General features: G+C 22.3%; 3 protein-coding genes across 4 annotated transcripts in view; 1 reads left to right on the top strand and 2 right to left on the bottom strand.

Annotated features, from left to right (window-relative positions):
- Positions 1 to 2,882, bottom strand: part of LOC122508550 (myocardin-related transcription factor A) — a 191,469-nt gene extending 188,587 nt beyond the window's left edge. The window contains exon 1 of the mRNA XM_043621974.1: positions 1,181 to 2,882. Coding sequence (XP_043477909.1) covers positions 1,181 to 1,220 — 40 coding nt within the window. The 5' untranslated portion in view covers positions 1,221 to 2,882. The remainder of the gene's footprint in view (positions 1 to 1,180) is intronic.
- Positions 2,883 to 5,849: 2,967 nt separating this feature from the next.
- On the bottom strand, positions 5,850 to 20,431 carry LOC122508552 (spermatogenesis-associated protein 6). 2 transcript variants are annotated; one of them, XR_006302240.1, is made up of 8 exons: positions 20,161 to 20,431; positions 19,451 to 19,810; positions 19,073 to 19,192; positions 18,852 to 18,952; positions 18,192 to 18,557; positions 16,504 to 16,575; positions 16,231 to 16,431; positions 5,850 to 6,110 (listed from the first exon to the last, which is right to left on the bottom strand). XR_006302240.1 is itself a non-coding variant. In XM_043621977.1 (7 exons), the coding sequence occupies exons 1-7, from the start codon at positions 20,206 to 20,208 to the stop codon at positions 16,299 to 16,301; spliced, it is 1,200 nt and encodes a 399-aa protein (XP_043477912.1). In that variant the 5' UTR covers positions 20,209 to 20,431; the 3' UTR covers positions 16,023 to 16,298. The 2 variants fall into 2 exon arrangements, 1 of the variants encoding a protein (XP_043477912.1); XM_043621977.1 differs by lacking the exon at positions 5,850 to 6,110 and having other exon boundaries at positions 16,023 to 16,431.
- LOC122508551 (nitric oxide-associated protein 1) lies at positions 8,403 to 15,808 on the top strand. The gene is made up of 7 exons (XM_043621976.1): positions 8,403 to 8,614; positions 8,690 to 9,482; positions 11,593 to 12,243; positions 12,751 to 13,047; positions 14,544 to 14,865; positions 15,238 to 15,455; positions 15,533 to 15,808. The coding sequence occupies exons 2-7, from the start codon at positions 8,897 to 8,899 to the stop codon at positions 15,721 to 15,723; spliced, it is 2,265 nt and encodes a 754-aa protein (XP_043477911.1). The 5' UTR covers positions 8,403 to 8,614; positions 8,690 to 8,896; the 3' UTR covers positions 15,724 to 15,808.
- Positions 20,432 to 22,008: the final 1,577 nt, after the last annotated feature.

The raw sequence follows: 22,008 nt of genomic DNA, 5'->3' as shown, positions 1-22,008 counted from the left end.
ATTCAAGTTGACGTTCAAATATTTCAGAGCCAAATGAGAAAAAAATTAAACAAATTCAATCAAATTTTTTCTCTCTTTGTAAAACAATAAGGAAATGTAAAAATTAGAAATTTAAATAATATTTGGATTATTATGGTCAAATTCTCAAGGTATTAAATACTACTCTTCATTTTTATTAGAGAAACATTTTATTGCAATTGTTTTCTTCATATTTAAAACAAGATAATAATTTAATACTGTATTTTGAATGTAATTAATTGACAATTAAATAATAATTAATTGACATTTAACTAATAATTAATTGACATTTAACTAATAATTAATTCACAACTAAACAATAATTAATTTGATTATTAATTTAGAATTAAATATCAATTACTTAATTCTCAATTAATAGCTAATTAACAACTTAATAATAACTAATTAATAAATAATTGACAATTAAATAATAATGGATAATTAATTGTAAATTATTTATTAATTAATATGAATTATATTTATTAATAAATTTTATTTATTTATATTTATTAATTGACAACTAAGTAATAATTAATTGATAATTAATTAATGAATTATTATTAGTTAATTGTCAATTAAATATCAATTACTTAATTCTCAATTAGTAATTAATTAACAACTAAATAATAATTAATTGATAATTAACTAATAATTAATTAATAAATATTTGTAAATTAAATAATAATTGATAATTAATTATTGTCTATTATTTATTAATTAATGAATAATCAATTGACAATTAAATAATAATTGATAATTAATTGTCAATTATTAATTAATTAATGAATAATTAATTGGCAACTAAATAATAATTAATTGACAACTAAATAATAATTAATTGATTATTAATTGACAATTAAATAATTAATAATTAATGAAACATTCTTAAAGCATTAAGAAACACTCGAATCTAGGAACACACGTATACAACACAATAACACAAATGCACTAATACATAGTTTTCTGTTTAGAAAAAAAAATTTTTAAAAATTAAAAAAAAAAATTAGTAAATTGAAGATAAAGTTTTGATTCCAATTTGTTGGTTAATTCATGTTAGTTTAACTGCAAACAATGCCAAATTAGAAAAGGTGAATGGTTTTTGAAGCCGCTCATATAGTTCTTGTTAAGGCTAATTTGATGCACATCTAACAAGATGGCATACCATCACAGTGTTTACAGCGCTTTGCTCTCGGCTCAGGCATCCTCGCGAACTCAGCGATGTTCCATGATTTTTCTAATGTAAACTATTATTTTTATTTTAAATCTTTAAAATTATTTTTTTATCCTCTTAATTATTTTTTCACTCTTCTTCACTCTATTTTTAATTTTACACTATTATTTCTTTTCTCTTCATTCGATTTCATGAACGCATTGCATCATCTTCATCTGCTTCTATTGTTTTTCCATGAACAACAAAAGTTGTTTTCTTTATCAATAGTTGATTTTAACTACTTTTCGTTTATCCTCTTAATTCTTCACTCTTAGCTCCACTGTTTTTAATTTCCCATTGTTATTTTCTTGTTTTCAATTCGATTTCTTGGACGAATCATCTTGATTTGATGATTTTCTTCTTGCATAAACAGAATTGATTTTTAACTGCTGTTTCTTCTTTTCTTTCATAGGCAGCAGAAAATTTTGTTTTTTGCTATCAACAGACGATTTATTTCTTGTTTTTTCTGTTTGTTCACAGAAAAATTTGTTGCTTCTGTAATCAATATAGTTGATTTTTAACTACTGTTTTTTTTTGTCAAAGGACAAAAATGGTTGGTTGCTTCTGCTATCTATAGTTGATTTTTAACTACTGTTTCTTTTTCATAAACAGAAATTGTTCAACAGCAGATTTTTAATTACTGCTTCTGTTGTCAGTAAAAATCCACTATTCCTGTTATCAACAGTTGATTTTTAATCACCGCTTTCTGTTATAAATCTAGTAGTTTTTTTAACCACAGTTTTTTTAGTACTGTTGTATTATCAACAGTAAATTAATATTATTAATCAATTAATTAAATAATTTGACAGTAGTCTTATTAAATATAAATTTCTAAATATCAATACAACATTGAACTACAATTACAAATGTTGCGATTGAGCATTGATGAAAGTATAATTAAATACTATATATATGACTGGAACAAGAATATTATAAATAAATTTCTTTTTCTATTTATATTTATTATGTACGTTTGATTAAGACACTTGAAAATTTGAGGAAGGCAAGTTTTGCTAATCTTGTAAAATTATATATCATTTTTTTTTCGAACTTGTTTCTTTCCTCTTTTTCTCTCAATAAATAATTATTCGTTCACAAAAAAAAATCTTGCCAGGAATGCTCTTTTTCAATAAAGGAATGATGAATTATATGGTTATTGTGTCGTAGAGAAGTAGTTTTTTCATTAATATAACTGTCGAGATGCTTCATTTGCTGCAGGCATCTCCACTTCATTCATTCTCTTCATTTCTATTTTTCAATTCTTATTTTCCCTTTTCTCGCTCTCTCTCTCGCACTCTCTCCCTCACACACTTTTTTCTTCTAACTCCTTACATTTTACTTCCTGTTCATCTTCACCCTTAATAAAAACAATCCAAATTTTTCACTAATCAGTTCCTGTTTTAAGTCAATTTTGGAATTATTAATTCATTGAAATTGTATAAATTAAGAGAATTTGGTGAAATAGTAAGTAGATCTCCAGTTTTCAGGTTTCTTTGCAGTGGAATCGTTGCTCTAAAACAATTTTGCTGAAAGTCATAAATACGAAGTTCCTTCTGCTAATGTATGACTATTATTCTGGAATTGTGATCATCCATCTTTTTCTTAATATATACATCAATTTTTTTTATTTATTCTGCTACTTGTTCTTTTATTTCTTGTTTATTCTGTTATTTATACTTTTAAATAATCTGTTATAATCTTCTATTAATTTTTCTATTTATTTTCTTTTATTTATTTATTTGTTTATTTATTTATTCTTGAAAAATGAAAAGTTAAAAGAAGAAATGAGAGAGGAGAGAGACTAGACTTTGTTACACTGTAATTAAATAACTTATACTTCCGAATATATAGAGAATAATGGAGTCAATAAATGTTTAAACATTTACATATCGCGAAATAGAAAAAACGTTGTCGGCGCGAAAGCGGCCATGTCACAGACTGATTCGGGCTGCCTTCTCGGCTTCTCAGTGAACCTCGGGGTTCCTGGCTTAAAGCCAGTAATGAGAGCTTCCGGTCTTAGACGCTTCGTGGCGCTACCCTAGAAAAAATATCTTCTTTTTGGAAAAAAAAAAATTTCCTCATCGTATGATGATAAAAAGAATGTCAAAAAATCAAAAAGAAATCAAAAAAGGGTGAAAAAACGAATAAGTTAAAAATGGAATTTTCGCGAGTGAATTACTTTTTCGCTGAAAGCTCTTCTACCAAAAAAAAAGAGTTTTTATTACAAACTTTTTTTTAGAAATAAAATGTTTTTGGTTTGTTTGGCCTAATGGCTAAAAAAATCTTTTTGTAAGACTTTTCTTTAATAGAAGCCTTGTATAAAAATCCTTATTGCAACATGACCAACAAGCAGAAGATTACACATTTGTCAAAATATTATTCACGAGATGTACAAAACTCATATTTCCACTCGATGCAATTCATTTATAACTCAATTTCAACTTTTCTATTTTTAAAATAATATTTACAAACTTCAATTATTTTCGAGGTATTTTCAAAAATGTTTCGAAAGAGGAGACTACATTTTCAACAACCAACAAGGTGATAAACAATAATCTACATTTGTCAATTTTCTCGGCGAACCTTCACGAAATTATCTCCCGAAAAAAACATCAAAGAATTTTTTTTTTTATTATGCTGAAGAAAATTTTGCAAATCAAAAGAAAAAAATTCTGGTGACTATGTTAAAAAAAACTAATAACTTAGTACAGAAGTAACTTTTTATAATTAAATTATTTATAATTATAATCATTAAGAAACATTATTTGTTAATAATATTAATTTTATAATTATTAATTAATATTAAACTTATAATTAATTATTATGATCCATAACTTTTAAATTTTCAAATGAACGAAATATTTTTTATCAAAGTAATTTTTTTTAAATTACTGATTAAAATAGAAATTAAAAACTTTAATTTTACATTTAGAAACTTTATAATTAATTTTTTTTACGTATATTTAATTGATAATAGTTAAGTAATCGATTATTTGAATCAAATAAATTTTTTTAGTGTACTATTTTAATTAATATTCACAAGTATTAAACTTTTCAATCAACAAATTATTTTTTATTAAACGTATTTTAATAAATTACTGATTGCAATGAAAATTAAAAACCTAAATTTTACATTTAGAAAAATTATAATTTATTTTCTCTATTGTAAAATTAGTTCAACACAAAATTATTGCAATGAAACATTTAATTAGAAGAAGAAATAAATAAATTTCACTGATTTAAACGATCAGAACTTTAGGAACTTTAATTATTAATTAATATTACTAATTATTATTATTATAATTATTATGAACCAAAAACTTTGAAACTTTCAAATGAACGAAATATTTTTTAATAAAAACATTTTCATAAATTACTGATTGCAATAAGGAATAAGAAATAAAAATCTAAATTTTATTTTTAGAAACTTTATATTTAATTAATTTTTTTATTGTCCAAAAATTTTACAATAAAAAAATTATTTAAATATAAAGTTTCTAAATTTAAATTTAATAATTAGAATAGAAATTAAAAACTTTAATTATACATTTAGAAACTTATTAATATTTCTAATTGGAAAAAAATTATTTGAACCTAAAATTAATTAAATAAAAATTTAATTTGAAGAAGAAATAAATCAATTTCGTTCGTTTGAACATTCTGAACTTTAGACTCATTAATTATTAATTAATAGTGTCAATATTATAATTATTACAATTCACAAATTTTGAATATTAATATTTATTTATATTAATTTATTTATATTAATAATAATTATTATTATAAACGAAATATATTTTATTAAAAATATTTTCATAAATTACTGATTTGTTTTAAAATTATTTTTTAAATTAAATTTCGTTCATTTAAATGTTTAGAACTTTAGGATCATAAAATATTAATTAATATTATGATTAATTATTAGCTACTAATTAATATTTATAATTAATTATCAGTTTTTAATTAATTTATATAATCCTCAATTTTTGAACGTTTAAATAAACGTAATATTTATTATTAAAAATATTTTCAAACAATTTCTGATTGCAAAAGAAATTAAAAACTTCAATTCTACATTCAGAAACTATAATAATTGTTTTGACAGTGACGCAAAATTATTGTAATAAAAATTTAATTTGAAAAAGAATAACGAATAAATTTCGTTCATTTGAACATTCAGAACTTTAGGATCATTAATTATTGATTAATTAATTGATCATTAATTTTATTGTTATAATTAATTATTAGCTAATAATTAAAATTGTAATTAGTTATTAACAATTAATTTATAATTAATATTAATAATATTAATATTATAATTAATTATTAGCTATTAATTACAATTAGTAATATTATAATTAATTATTAGCCATTAATTATTATTACTAACATTATAATTAATTATAAATAACACAATTATAAATAATTTACAACTATAAATAATTGAAACAGAAATAACAGAACAATAACAAGATTAACTTTTTACAACACCAAATTTGAATGAATCAAGGTTAAAATTAATCGAAACTTGGAATTAGAAGGAGAAAAAAGAATTCTTGACATTGATCTCGTTTGAAGATTGTCGATTGGAAAATTGAATGAATTTGCAATGAAATTGAAAGATTGAAAAGTATAAAATTTTTGAAGAAGATTTCTTTTTCATTGAGACGCCAACGACGCACCACAAAGTGGGGGTGTTAGGTGAATGCAGTAGCAGCTATTTTAGACCGACCCAGATCCATCGTCTCTCTCTGACCATCCTGGATTGTTCGTTTCAGGTAATTAACGAACCAAATAACATCAACTAACGTGATTGCTATGCCGGTAAAGTATTTTTCTCGATTAGCCATTCCATAAGGAATTCTCTTTCCTATTCCTGTTACTAAAGGTGATAAATAAGAGATTATCGTTCCATTTCTGGATATACGAGATTATTATCCGTCAGTTTATATATATATATACATTGAACACATCATCACAATTAAACACATCGTCTAAAAAAGAAGAGAGAGAGAGAGAGAGAGAGAGAGATTACAAAGAAAAAGAGTTCACAAACGAAAAAATACCATTAAAAAAATCTGTCTATAAATTTAATTCCCCCTTTCATTTTTTTCAGAATTAAAAATTATTTAAATTTTTTTATTGATATTTCGTATCAATAATAAAATTTTAAAAAAAAATAAGAGATTTTTTAATTCATCTTCGAGAGACGAATGATTATTTGAAAGTAAAGTAAATGACTTTGTGTAGGTGACGTTGAGTCATCTTTGGCCAAAAATACTGTTCTTCCCTATATTCACAATAATCGTAAGCATTAATTGTTTTATTTATTCGAAAATAACATTAAAATGATTTTATTATTATATTGAAGAAAATTTTTGTTTTTTAAAGAACAAAAGGTTTTTTTCTTTATATAAACTATGTGAACAATAAAATAAACGCATTTTGCAACATAAGATAAATGCGATTATTTTCTTTTAATGGTAAAGAAACTTCTCGTGTAAATAAAATTATGTAACCTTTGTTTAAAATAAACTTTGTTTTGATTTCTTAATTTTGAACACAATTTATAGTTTGGAACAAGTCGATCTGTTTATAAAAATATATAGTTCAGTTTCTTGTTAAAAAATATTTTTTTAAAAGTCAAACCAGACTTTTTATAAATTTCTCAATTAAAAATATTCTCATCAATAAAGAAAATTTATTTCATGTTAATTATAATACTATGCAAATTTATATTTTAAATTTATAAATTATAATTTATATTTAAATATAAATTTTCTAAATTTATATTATAAATTAAATTTATTTATTTAAATATAAATTTTATAAAATTATACTAAAATTTATATTTAAATATGTAAATTTACATTTTAATATAAATAGTTTCGAAGACAAGTGTTTAAGAATGATAAATATAGCTTTTAATTTTTAACGTTCAGTAAACATTAAAAGTTTATTAAGAAAAAAACACGAACTTTTTTTTATAATAAAAATAAACATTATAATAAAAATAAACAAACCTAAAAAAAACTCTGAAGTTAAAAGAAAGAAAATAAAACTTCACGTGTTTTGAAAAAAATCGCAATTAACGGGAAAACTGACAAAACGGAAATTTAAATTTTGCAAAATGGAAATTTTTTTCTCAAGACAAAATGTCTGGCTAATTTCCAATTTTTTTCATTGCTGTCAATTATTTAAACATTTAAAAATAAAAAAACTGACCGAAGATAAATTGTATAAACAAACCGAAAAACAATAAAATAAAAAGACAACTCGAGAATAGAAATTTAAATCAATAATAAAATAATTCTACTTATTACCTGATTTTATAATTTTAATCCCTTTTCACATAATGTCCGATTATTTATTATCTTTTACACGTGCAAATTTTCTGCACAGTAAATTTAATCTACGAATATATTCCAAATATAAGTTCTCCACTGCACTACTCGACATTTTTTTCTCAAAAAAAAAAAAAACAAACAAAAAGTTAAAGTTAAAAACCGCTACAAAATTGATAAATAAAATACAATTGCGAATATTTTCACATCACAACATTCAAAAGTTGAAATGAATGAAATTAATCGAAATTACTGCGAAACAAAATGAGATAATCCATAATTATTTATCAGCAAATATATACACATTTGACATTTGCGAAAAAAGATAACCTAAAAATTAATTGTCAATTGTAACATACATCAAAAAGTTGACAATAAAAATTAATTAAAACACTATTTCACCTATATTCAACTATTTAGATCAAATTTCAAATCATTTCTTCCCGTTAAATCGAAAACATTTTATTTAATTAGCAAGAACAATGAAAAATTCGAAAATCTATTAAAAGTACCTAAAATTTTCACATCGTGGAGAACAATTAAAAGATTAGAATAATATTAGTTTTAGGAAAAAAGAAAAATATGTAACTCACGTATATTTGTGTGCCTTTTTGGGCATTAAACAATATTGTCTTGTAAAATATTTTCACTGTAATTAAATAATCACAAATAGTCAAAACACAAATCACTTATCTATAATCTATTTGGCAGCCATATTACTGTACGCGTGAATATAATGAATTTAGTCGCAGATGGCAGCAGTTACCAGTGTGAAAGTAGTCACGTGACTGCATAAAGGTACGTACACAGTTTGCCTAGTCCCACTCAGTCTGTCAAGTATCAACAAAAATAAAATTTAAAGAGAAGATCAAAATAAATGAAATAAATATTATTAGTTATTAATTAATGTATATTATTTTTATGGAAAATTCATGGAAATTTTGTTATAAAATGTAGTTTTTTAAAAAAGTACACAAATCTAGTGAATTAACATAAAAGATTCATATTTCTACCAAAAGCACCGAAAGTGTATTAATTTGAGGTTAGAAAATTTAATTAACTTTCTAAATACCGTTTTTATTCAATTAAATAAATACTTAAACTTATTTATTTTTAGAATATCGATTTTAACCTTTTTCGCAATATTTCTTTTTAACGAAAAAGATGAAAAACAAAGTCAAAAATACTTTTTTCAACAATAGAAATACTGTTGTTGATTGACACTTTCCGCACATGTTTATCATAGAGAAACAAAATCGAATGTAAACAAAAGAGGAATAATTAATGAATTATTAATTTTGCAAATTCTATCAAAAGCGAGAAAATGTTACAAACTTTTGTCAAACACTCAGCAAGTCTGAGACACAAGAAAATACTGTGTCGATATAATTTGGGGTTATATTCCTCTCAAATGTTGATTCACCACGGACCCAAGTCCGCAATTATTCACGATTTAGTAAATTTCAATGAAGATGAATTTAAAAAGAGGGACATTGATCCAAGAATTGAAAAGTGGAGATACAAATTGTTATTCTCTGATTATTTTCTACAAAGATCATTAAGATTTGGACATGATGAAAATAGAAGAATTATAAATCTAATGAAACAGAAATTGGATTCAATGGAGAGAGAAACATTAATGACAACTCCTGTATTTAGTGTGACATTAAACAATGATGGTGATGATAAAAAATCTATGGAAGAAAATACTGAAGAAGTCTCAGAAGAATTGGATGTTGACTCGAAACCTATTTACATGCCTTACGCTGCGAAAGATAGTTTTCAAACGGTTGCAACAAAAATTCTAAAGTCGACAACAAAAAATGACACACTAAACAAAAAGTTTAAAGTTCTTTACGAAAAATACTTGGAAACTATGAAAACTACAGAACAAACTGAGAATTTACAGAGTAAGAATTATTTTCACATTTTAGTGTAAGAAGAAAATTAATTTTTCGTTTTGAACGTTCAAATGAACAAAAAATTCTTGTCTATTTAAATATTTTTCAAAATTACGATACTGAAATTAAACAAAATGTTAACTAAACAATTACAGAGCTGACACAAGTCAGGAAAAATAATGATTTTAAATATTAACTATTTTCATAAAATTTTCCAAAAGAAAAAAAAATTTTGATTAAATACATTCAATTATATTCACAAATAAAAATTTTAAAGGAATTAAATTACTTAAAGTAGCATTTGCATAAACTTTTTCAAAAAAAATTAATTATTTAAACATTTTTTTTTTTAAATTCTTCTCATAAATTCAATTTATTTTCACAAATAAATAAAATTTTTCACTGGAATTCTATTATTTAGAAAATTTTAATAAATCTCTGGCAAGGAATTAAATTATTTTCATAAATATTAAAATTCACCTCAGAGATTAAATTATTATTTTCGTAAATAATAAAATTCTTCAAAGGAATTCAATTATTTTTATAAAAAAATGCAACTCATCGTAGCATTTCAATTATTTTTAATACAATTTTAAATATATTCCAGAAAATATGCAATTTTTATTAAAATTCGTCAACCAAATTCAATAATTTAAAAAAATTTTCATAAAATTCTTTAAAATACAATTTTAGAAATAATCATTTATTCAAAAATTGTTTATTTCTGTATTTAAATAATAAAATTCATTCTCGTAGAATTTTCAAATAAAAATTAATTTAAAAATAACTTTTGAAAAGATTTTAAATTAAAATCTTTGAAAATTTGAATTTTGCATATTATTAATTAACAATTATGTAGAAATAATGTTTTTGAGAAATTTTATTCCGAATTCTGTTGAAATTATTTGAATTTTTAATATACATTTAATTATTAGTTTTATTTAATTATTGAAAATAATTTATTTAAAGAAATATTAAAATAAAATTATTGATTTAGAGAAGAATTTATTTTAAAAGTTTTAAAAATAATTAAATTTTGAAAAGTTTTCATATTAAAATCTTTAAAAATTTGAATTTTTTATATTTTTAACTAACAATTCTGTGGAATTAATGTTTTTGAAAAATGTAATCCGAATTCTGTTGAAATTATTTGAATTTTTAAATATATTTTTAATTATTACTTATTTAATTATTTAAAAATAATTTATTTAGAGGAATATTAATACAAAATAATTGATTTAGAGAAGAATTTATTTTAAAAACTCGAAAAAAAATAATTGAATTTTAGAGGAGTTAAAAATAATTGCAATATTTTGAAATAATCGAATTTTTGGAAAAATTGCAAACTCAAATCTTTAAAAGCTGAATTTTTTATACTTTTAATTAACAATTCTGTTAAACAAATTTTTTTGAAAAGATTTAATTTTAATTTTTTTGAATTATTTTAAGTTTTTATTATTTTTTTTCTATTTTTACTTTGTAAATTGAATTGTAAAGTAATGGATTTAAAAACTCAAAGATCTTTGTCAAAAGTTACTAAAAATAATTGATTTAAAAAAGAGTTTTAGTTAAAAATATTCTAGAAAATAATTGAATTTGAATTATGAAAATAATTTCGAAAAAGTTTCAGTAACAATATTCTTATTAGTTTTTGAATTTGAAATTTTTGAAAATTTTAATTCCTTAAAAAAAAAAAATAATGGTAAAATATTTATTTTAAATAAAACTATTATAAATAATCTTACAATTAAAGATATTCAGAATATTTTTTAGAGGCAGAGAAAAAATCAAAATTTTGTCTTGAAATTAGGGAAAAATGAAATTTTTGTGGCAATCTTGATTTACTTAGTTAAACAATTAATTTTTTATGATTCACAAGTTTTTTTTTGTATTCGAATGAACGAAATATTTGTTATTAAAAATGTTTTCTTAAATTACTGATTGCAATAAAAATTAGAAATCTTTTTACATTTTAAAAGCTTGATAATTAATTTTTTTTAACAGCGCTTCTAAATTATTCTAATAAAAATTGAATTTCAAGAAGAAATAAATTAAACTGCATTCATTTGAACGTTTAGAATTTTAGGAAAAAAAATAACTAGTCATTTTTTCCCTACAGAAAAACTCTGCGTACGATTGGGAGACGATTTATCGAAAATTCCATCAAACTGGATGACTGATTATGAGACATTTAATGACAAATATGAAGACTCCTGGGAAGCACAGTATGGAACATCGAATCCTGATTCTCAAGTTACTTCCGTTCCATGCGGTGGATGTGGTGCACTACTTCATTGTAAAGATTCCGAAATTCCCGGCTATTTACCATCGGAATTATTGGAAAATCAAAATAAAGATGTTCTCAAGACTTTAATTTGTCAGCGTTGTCACTTTATGAAATTCTATAATACCGCACTGGACGTGAAGGTTTCTCCGGAAGAATATCCTGAATTATTAAGAGCCATAAAAAACAGAGGCTGCGCTGTTATCTTAATAGTTGATCTCACAGATTTTCCAAATAGTATTTGGCCGGATATTGGTGCCATTATTGGACGTAGAACACCTTTATTTGTTGTTGGCAATAAAATTGATCTACTTCCTCAAGACAGTCCAGGATTTTTCAATCACATTACCGAGTATTTACGAAATGAAGTTGTGAAAATTGGTGTCAGGGAGCAATGTATAAAACACGTTGCACTTGTTTCGGCGAAATCTGGTTTTGGAATTGAAACACTTATCACGAAAATTCAGAACAAGTGGCGTAATAGAGGTTCGCTATTTTATAATTAATAAAGATTTGAATCAAAATAAAGATTTGATCTTCAAAATCTCTTGAATTGAATCAAAATAAATATTTTGAATTCCGAAATCTCTTTAATTGAATCAAAATAAAGGTTTGAATTTTAAAATCACTTGAATTGAATTAAAATAAATATTTGAATTTCGAAATCTCTTCAAATGAATCAAATAGAATGATTTGAAATTCGAAATCTGTGGAATTGAATCCAAATAAAGATTTAAATTTCGAAATCTCTTGAATTAAACCAAACTAAAGATTTTAATTTCAAAATCTCTCGAATTGAATCGAAGTAAAGATTTGAATTTCGCAATTTCTTGAATTGAATCAAAATAAAGATTTGAATTTCGAAATTTCTTGATTTGAATAAAAATAAAGATTTGAATTTGAATTCGATTTGACATTGAAAAATTAAGTGTCAAGTTAATAAATTTAGAGACCTTGAATTGTTTTTAATTAATAACGAATTTTTGTTCACAGGTGACGTATACCTAGTAGGCTGTACGAACGTAGGAAAATCTTCGTTGTTTAACGCATTACTACAGTCTGATTTTTGCAAAGTTCAAGCCATCGATCTTATACAACGAGCAACAACTTCTCCCTGGCCTGGGACGACCTTAAGTTTACTTAAATTTCCTTTAACTAATCCCAATAAATGGCGAGTTTTTGAGAGAACTAAAAGACTTATGGCTCAAAATGAGAGTAAACGCTGGAATGAAAAGTTGCTCAGGCATCAATTCAGTGTGTCGAAAAATTTCCTTTTCGCTACACTTCAAGGTATTGATTTTTGGAGAAAATATTTTCTTTCACAAAATTTCATAAAAAAAATAAGTGCGAAAATTTAGCAGGGTTGCCAGAAATATTTTATTTCGTTTTTTCCTGATTTCCAGACAGAATGTTGATTTTTTCTAAAGAATATTCCTTTTTTCCTAAAGAATATTCTAAAATAATTCAAAATATTTCAAAATTTAAAAAAAAAATTATTAGATAAGCAAAAAAAAATATTTATGATACATTTATTTGTGAATATTTCTAATTGTAAAATTATTCGAAACATCAATAATTTTTTTAGCTAAATATTTAATCGCTTTTATTATTTTTCCATAAGAATTAAGACTTTCAAAAATTTTTAATTTAAAAATTGTTAAAATTCGATAATTTATATGCAAACATTGCTATTGTAATTTCTCTAAAATTATTTTTAAGAATTTCTAACTATTATTCCATTTTAAATTAATTATTGTTAATAATTTTTGAAATTAGTTGTCTTCTTTGTGAGAAAATTAAATTTATTGAAAAAAAAGAAAATTCATCTAAAATATTTTTGAAATACATTATTGTTTACAATTCGATTTGGTGAAATTTCAAGTATTAAACATTTTTTAATTAAAATATTTAAAAATTAAATTATATTCCAATAAAATTTCCTGAAACTTCAATTTGAAACCTTTTGAAGTTCAATAATGTTCAAAAATTACTGCTGTAACTTTTCCAAAATTATTTTCTAGAATTTCTTACTGAAATTCTTCTCTGAATCGTTTATTTTTAATAACTGTTTAGAAACTTCTTTGAGAGTTTAATTATTCGAAGAAAAAAAAGAACTAAAATATTTCTGAAATCCACTTTTTTACAATTCAATTTTATGAAATTTTAATTATTCGTAAATTCTTCAATTAAAATATTTAAAAATTCTAATTTCAACGCAATTTGATTAAAAATTTTTCAGGAAACTAATTTTTATAGAAAATTTTAATTCAAATTTTGTTAAATGCTAATTTTCTAAAACCTTTTGAAATTTAATTACTTATAAAAATTGCAAATGCAACTCTTTGAAAATTAAATATCTTTTGTAATTTTTAGTAAAAGTATTTTTTGTAATTTTTAGTAAAAATATTTTTTGGAATTTTTAGTAAAAATATTCGCTAAATAATTTTTAAGTAATTTTATTATGTTTCTTCAAGAATTGAATTTAGTAAAATAAAAAATAAAATTAAATAAATAATATAAATTCAGATTCATATTCTATAAAGTTCAATTATTGTCAGAAAAAATGATTATATTAAAATTCTTGGTAATTTCAAAATTTATAAATCAAACAAAAAGAATTCAAGAAGAATTAAATCTATTTAATATTTTCTATTTTATTAACAAACGTTAATAAAATAGATTAGAATATTTTCCATAATAACAATAATTTTAAATATAAAAAACAATGATTTTTAAACAAATGCGGAAAATGTCTAATAATCTGTAATTTCTTTTTTTCATTTCAGGAAGAATTGGAAGAACATTTCAAGTTCCTATAAAAGAAGACGAAATTGATAATTTTTCCTTAGGCACTCATAGAACGGTAATTCAGAAAAAATTTGGTTTAGATGAAAATGCAGAAGAATTTGAAAACAGCAAATGGTGCTACGACACTCCGGGAAGTATTCATCCGGATCAAATTTTACATCTTTTGACCACTGACGAATTGCTGATGACACTACCGAGTCGAATAATTGTTCCTCGAACATTTGTCATTAGAGAAAATCAAACTTTATTCCTTGCCGGAATGGGCAGAATTGACTTTTTGAGTGTTCCATCGTTTATAAGGTAATTTTTTTTGTCTTGTAAATACAACTCAAGAAAAAACTATTTGAATTATGATCCACAAAGTTTGGAACGTTTAGATGGAGGAAATATTAAAAATTTAAAAATATTAAAATTTAAAAAATTAAAATATTTATTTCGTGAAAAATTCTGGGAAAATTAAAAATTTAAATATTTAAAATATTTAAATTTTTAAAACATTAAAAATATTTGCAATATTTTCGTTAATTACTGATTATAATAAAAATTAAAAACCTTTTAAGTTTTTAAGGCAATATTTTTAATTTTAAGCAATATTTAGAAACTTTATAATTTTTTTTATATGAGACAGAAAAATTATTATTAAAAATACAAAAATTATTGTATTTTCCACAGATGCACAGTTTTTGCAAGTCACAAACTCCCATTGACAATTTGTTATACAAATGATGCTGACGTTATCTACGGCGATTTATTGTACACTAAAGCTTTTGGAGTTCCTACAAATGACCCGGAACGATTGAGATTATGGCCGGAATTAGTTTCTAGGGACATGGAAGTTACTGGAATATCTGAAGAAGAATCTGCTGCAGACGTTGTACTCTCAAGTGCCGGTAGGATTTTAAATCAAAATTTTTTTTAAACAAAACTTGTTAAATTCGTTTCTGATTGTAATTGTTGTCTTTTTAAGGTTGGGTATCAATTACACCAAAAGCAGACGAACAAATTTTCTTGAAAGCTTGGACACCGGAAGGAAAGGGATTATTTTTAAGAACTCCTGCTCTTTTAAAAAATTCAGTAAACCTTCGAGGAGTGAGGATAGCAAACACTCCGGCATACAAAAAAGGAAGAGCAATTTACACCAAAAGACCCGATTTTTAATTTGTTGATATTTTGTAAATATGTAAAAAAAAAGATATTCGAATGTTTTTATAAAAGTCGATAGAATAAAGTCCTTTTTAACGGATGAGAAAGAATTTTAAAATCGAAATTTAAATCAATTGAATTAAAAATTAAACGAAAGGATTTTTTTCTTTACAAAAGAGAAGAGGTAAGAAAATTTTGTTTTAATTCAGAAATAAAAATACCATATTAGTAATTAAAACTAATATGGTAATTATAATGAAAAATTATAATTATAATTAAAACTATTTAATTTTATACGTAAAGATCTTCGCACGAAAAGAAATTAGAAATTATTAAAAATACATTTCTCAAAATGAAAGAACTAATTACTTACGATTTAAATCTCGAACTTAATTTTCAAAATATTAAATTTAATTATTCGATTCGAAATACAAATTAAATACTTAATAGAGAAGAGATTTAAATATTACAAGAATATTTAAATATTAAACACATTTATTTCACAAACAGTAAATAGCAAACCTTTTGTCACAAAACGAAAATTCTCCAAGTTTAATAAATTTCAATATTCATCCTTAGAGTGGATAAAATCAATAACAATCCATTTGTTCAGCACGTAATTTTGCTTGTTTATACATTCTCTTGTAAAATTTTTCTAAATTTTTGTAAAATTCTGGTCTACTGTGATCGCAATAATCTGACGCCGGATCACAAACACAGAAGCTAAAAAGATTAAATTTTCAATTATTGATGAACGAAGAAAATATAATCGAGAAATAATTTGTAAATTTTTACCTGTCTGCAATACACGTGTCATGAGAGAATTTTTCTTTTGCTTTCTGTAGCTGATGTATTCTATCTCTTAAACTGAAATGTATTTAATTTAATTTTAAATTTTATTTAATGTAAAAATTCAATTCGAATTGAATTGAATTTGAATTTAATTGGATTCAATATGAATTTAAATTAAACTGAATTGATTTGAATTTAATTATATTAAATTGATTTGAATTTTAATTAGATTAAATTTGAATTTAAATTTGATTTTAAATTTAATTCAACTCAAATTTATTTGAATTTGGATTTAATTTAATTCGAATTAATTTGAATTTGGCTTTAATTTAAATTCAATTGAATTCAGTTTGAATTTAATTTAATTTAATTTGGATTGAATTAAATTTCAATTTAACTCAAATCTACGTATTTAAATTTACATTTACTTTAAGTCGAATTTATTTGCATTTGGATTTAAATTAATTAAAATTTAATTTAATTCAGTTTGACTTCAATTTCATTTAAAATTAATTTACTTTCATTCTAATTGAATAGAATTTGAATTTAATACAAATTCATTTGAATTCAGTTTGACTTTAATTTAAATTAAATTTCATTAAATTCAAATTTATTTGAATTTTGACTTAATCTGATTAAAATTTAATTGAATTTAGTTTGAATTTAATTACTTTGAATTTAGTTGAATTAGAATTGAATTAAATTTATCTATAATTTAATTGAATTCAGTTTGACTTTAATTTAAATTAAATTTAATTAAATTCAAATTTATTTGAATTTTGATTTAAGTTAATCAAACTTTAATTGAATTTAGTTTGAATTTAATTTACTTCGAATTTGGTTGAATTAGAATTGAATTAAATTTAGCTATAATTTAATTCAATTCCGTTTGACTTCAGTTTAATTTGAAATTAATTTACTTTGAATTTAACTGAATTGAATCTGATTGAATCTGATTGAATTTAATTCAAATTTATTTGAATTTAGCTTGACTTTAATTTAAATTTGAATTTATTTGAATTTGAATTGAATTAAATTTCAATTTAACACATATTTATTTAAATTCGAATTTATTTGAATTTAATTTAATTCGAATTTATTTGAATTTGGCTTTAATTCAAATTTAATTGAATTCAGTTTGAATTTAATTTAATTCGAATTTGTCTTTAATTCAAATTTAATAGAATTCCGTTTGAATTTAATTTAATTGAATTTGGATTTGATTCAATTTCAATTTAACTCAAACCTGCGTATTTAAATTTAAATTTACTTTAATTCGAATTTATTTGCATTTATATTTAAATTAATTAAAATTTAATTGACTTCAGTTTAATTTGAAATTTACTTTGAATTTAATTCAAATTTATTTGAATTTGGATTTAATTTAATTTGAATTTAATTTAATTCGAATTTATATGAATTTGTATTGAATTCAAATTCAATTTAACTCAAATTTATTTGAATTTGGATTTACTTTAATTTTAATTTAATTTAATTCGAATTTATATGAATTTGGATTTAAATTAATTAAAATTCAATTTTTTTTCGAATTTTCTTGATTTTAATTTAATTGAATTCTGTTTAAATGGAATTTAATTTGAATTGAATTTGCATTTTTTTGAATTTAATTTATTTCAAGTAAAATTTACTAAAATTTTTGTGTAGTTAAATTATAATTGAATAATACTAACATTGAATTTGCAGGATCTTTCAATGGAGGTGAACTTTTCAATTGAAATTGACAATTATTTTCTTTTTCCAAATATGAATTAAGTACTTCCTGAGCCTTTGGCGAGGAATCAATTATTTTCATGCTCTCACATTTATTACAGCAAAAATCTTCTTTTTCAGAAAAGTAACAATTATATTTTGAGCAAACAGGACAAGTTTCGAATTTATGGCTCTTTTTGTTGAAACAATTTCTATGAGAGTTGGTGCAACTAGAATTGGATATTTTCGACTGTTTATGATAACATTCTGATGGAGATTCAGTATAACGATCGGATGATACCGGAGAACAAGATCTAGGAATTTTCACTATTGTCACTTTCTTACATCTGCGAGTTTAATTTTCGTTAGTTACGAAATTTAAATATTTTTTTAAAAAATATTAATTAATATTAATTAATATTTATTTCTATGTTCTATATTTTATGTATTAATTAATATTTGTAATACTAATTATTAATTAATAAATTAATTGAATGATAATTAATAAATTAATTAATTGATAATTAATATTTTTTATATTTATTTACATTTTATATATTAATTAATATTTTAATATTTATATTTTAAAAATTGATAAATATATTTTCATATTTCAATGTAAAAAATTGAATTTTGCTTACGAACGACAAGGTTGATATTTGGATTTTCCTTTACTGTGACAAACTTTTCTTTGTCTAATAATTCCCTTAGCCGGCTGTTTTCTATTAATATTGGATGCATTCTAAAAATTACAACGATTCGTATTCGAATTATTTTTCTCATTTTAATCTTATTTTCTTTTCAAAAAAAAAGAATTACTCTTTGAAAAAAATTCGTCAATTATGAAGGCAAAATATTTTACCTTCGAATGGATTATTTTTGGATTAACAACAAACGCTCCTGTTGTATTCGAGTCACAAATTCCGACAATTTCCTCTACCATTGTTTTCGTCGATACTTCTATTTTCGGAGCCAGAATACCCTGATAAATATAATTATTTTTTCATTATTAAATTCTTATTCTTATTCTTTTCTGATTTTATTATTTCACTTTTATTCTTTTCGAATTTTATTATTTTACTTTTATTCTTTTCGGATTTCATTATTTTACTTTTATTCTTTTTAATATTTTATTAATTCCAAAACTTGTAGAATTTAATTTAATTTCAAAAATTATTTTCCAAAAAAAATTTTGTTATTTTTGTTTGTGTTAATATTTTTCCTTTTTTTTTAGACCTACGGGAAAAAATTTGGTGGGCTCCATCAGTAAATCAACATCAACGCCGGCGAGTAATCCTTTGAGACAAGACGAGGGATATAATAAATCTGCTAAATTTGTCTCAAACGTTGATAAAATTACAAATCCACTGGAATTTTCGGTCCACTGTAATAATTCTGTGTAGAAAAATTCATCCTCTAATTTACGTTGCAAAGCACCTAGCGAAGTTACTCCTCTAAAGACCATTTTAAATGTAAATTTATCATGAAATAATAGAGGGAAAATTGGCGAAATTCGATGAGATTCAATAGAAGACTTTAGAGTATTTATTCGAAGTGCCACTTTGCCATTAGGACAGAGCCAAACACCAGGACACGTGATCTTGAATATAAATTTTATTATAAATTCGAATTTGTATAAATCTACTATTATTACTATTAGATTACAAGTAAATCTACTATTTGATTAGAAAATTTGAATTCAAAAATTAGAAAATTAGAATAAGAGTTTAATTAAATTAATTTAAGTAAACTTAAATTAGAATTTAATTAAATTAATTTAGCTAAAATTAAAATAGAATTTAATTTCATTCATTTAAGTAAAATTAAATTAGAATTTAGTTTAATAAATCCAATAGTTAAAATTAAATTAGAATGTAATTTGTTAAATTAAAAATTAATTAGAAATAGAAAACAGAAAATAAACTCGGCTTAAAATTAAAAAATACTTACAGCGTGTAAATCGATTTCTACTTTAACGCAAAATCCTCTTCCTGACATGATTTTTTTTTATTTTGTTTACGTATCTGAATTTGTTCGAGTTGTCATTATATTTAGTCAACTCTAGACTCGAATTTAATGTTGGAGTAAATAAATACTTATAAAGTGCATTTTGTTTTTAGTAGAACAAAACTATAATTTTAATATTAAAAAAAAATCATTTAGGCTAGTTTTTAAAAATTTAATTGATGGTTAGCTGGTGTAAAATGTGTACAGTACACTTTAGGTAGCGAATCGTCAACATGAAGGACTTCAGTGTTGGTTGCCAGGATACGGAAACATAACAAAACTATTGAATTTCGAATAATTTCAATCTTATCATATTTTGGAAAAAAACCCAATTTTGAACTTTTAATTGTTGAATATATAAATTTATTTTATTATTTAACTGGTAAATAAATAAATTTACTAATTGATTGTAAAAAAAATAAATTTGCTGATTGATTGGTAAATTAATAAATGTATTAATTAATTGCTAAATTAGTAAATTTATTTATTAATTTCTAAATTAGTAAATTTATTTATTAATTTCTAAATTAGTAAATTTATTTATTATATTTCTAAATTAATAAATTTATTCATTAATTGATAATTGGTAAATTAATAAAATTTATTCACTAGCTTTGATATAAAAAAAAAAAAAAAAAAAAACAGTTGAATTATTCAAAAAACTTTTCTGGTGAATATTTTCCATTAGCGATCCAATCAAAAAAGAAAATTTTACTCAGGCAAAAAGTTCAACAAAGAAAAATCGTGTTTTCTCCTCAGTAGTGAAAGACAGTTCCAGCTAGACAAAATGATTAACAATAAATTTTAAAAAAAAGTCTGTGATCAGTAGTAAACAGTCGTTTAGGTCAGACCAAATTTTTTAAATGTATAAATAATTATTTTTTCGTTAGTAGTAAATGTCAGTTTAACTTAGCCAAAATAGTTCTAAAAAAAATTTTTAAATTAATTTTTTTATCAGTAGTACAAGATATTTTTAGTCGTACAAAATAATCAAAGATAGTAAAATTGCTTTTCCTACCAACTATAGGAATTATTTTTATTAATGTTTAACATTTTGTCTGACTTAAAGTGACTTTTACTACTGACGGAAAATATATTTACTATATTCAACTAAAATGACTGAAAATAATTTATACTACCTACTGATAGAGGAAAATTAGTAGAAATTATAAAAATTTTGTCTGACATAAACTGACCTTTACTACTGATAAAGAATATTTAAAAAAAAAAAAATTTGTTTGTCTAAAAATATATTTAACTCTTGATAAGGGTACTTAATATTAATTTTTGACATTTTGTCTGACTTAAACTGACCTATACTACTGATAAAAAATAGTTTTTAGTTAAAAAAATAGCTATCAGTAGTATAAAATATTTTTGGTCATACAAAACAGTAAAAAATAGTAAAAATATTTTTTATCAGTAGTATAGGTAATTTTCAGTCAGACAAAGTGCTAAATATTAATATTAATTTTATTTATCAGAAGTTAAAGATATTTTTAGACTAACAAAATATTTATAAATGCTAAAAATATTTTTATTTCAGTAGTATAGCTCATTTTTAGTCAGACAATTTGTTAAAAATTAAAATGCATTATTTTTTATCAGTTCTTAAAAAAATTATAGACTAACAAAATATTTGAAAATTTGTAGCAAAAATATTTTTTATCAGTAGTAAAGACTAGTTTATGTCAGACAAAATGTTTAAAATTACAATTCAAATTCTCCTTAATCAGTAGTTAAAAATATTTTTAGTAATACAAAATAATTAAAAATAGTAATAATATTTTT

The sequence above is a fragment of the Leptopilina heterotoma genome, unplaced genomic scaffold, assembly GCF_015476425.1.
Source record: "Leptopilina heterotoma isolate Lh14 unplaced genomic scaffold, ASM1547642v1 Lhet_54, whole genome shotgun sequence".
In the NCBI taxonomy this organism is placed as follows: Eukaryota; Metazoa; Arthropoda; class Insecta; order Hymenoptera; family Figitidae; genus Leptopilina; species Leptopilina heterotoma.
The sequence above is the reverse complement of the archived record's forward strand: the minus strand, read 5'-3'. Positions and strand labels throughout refer to the sequence as shown.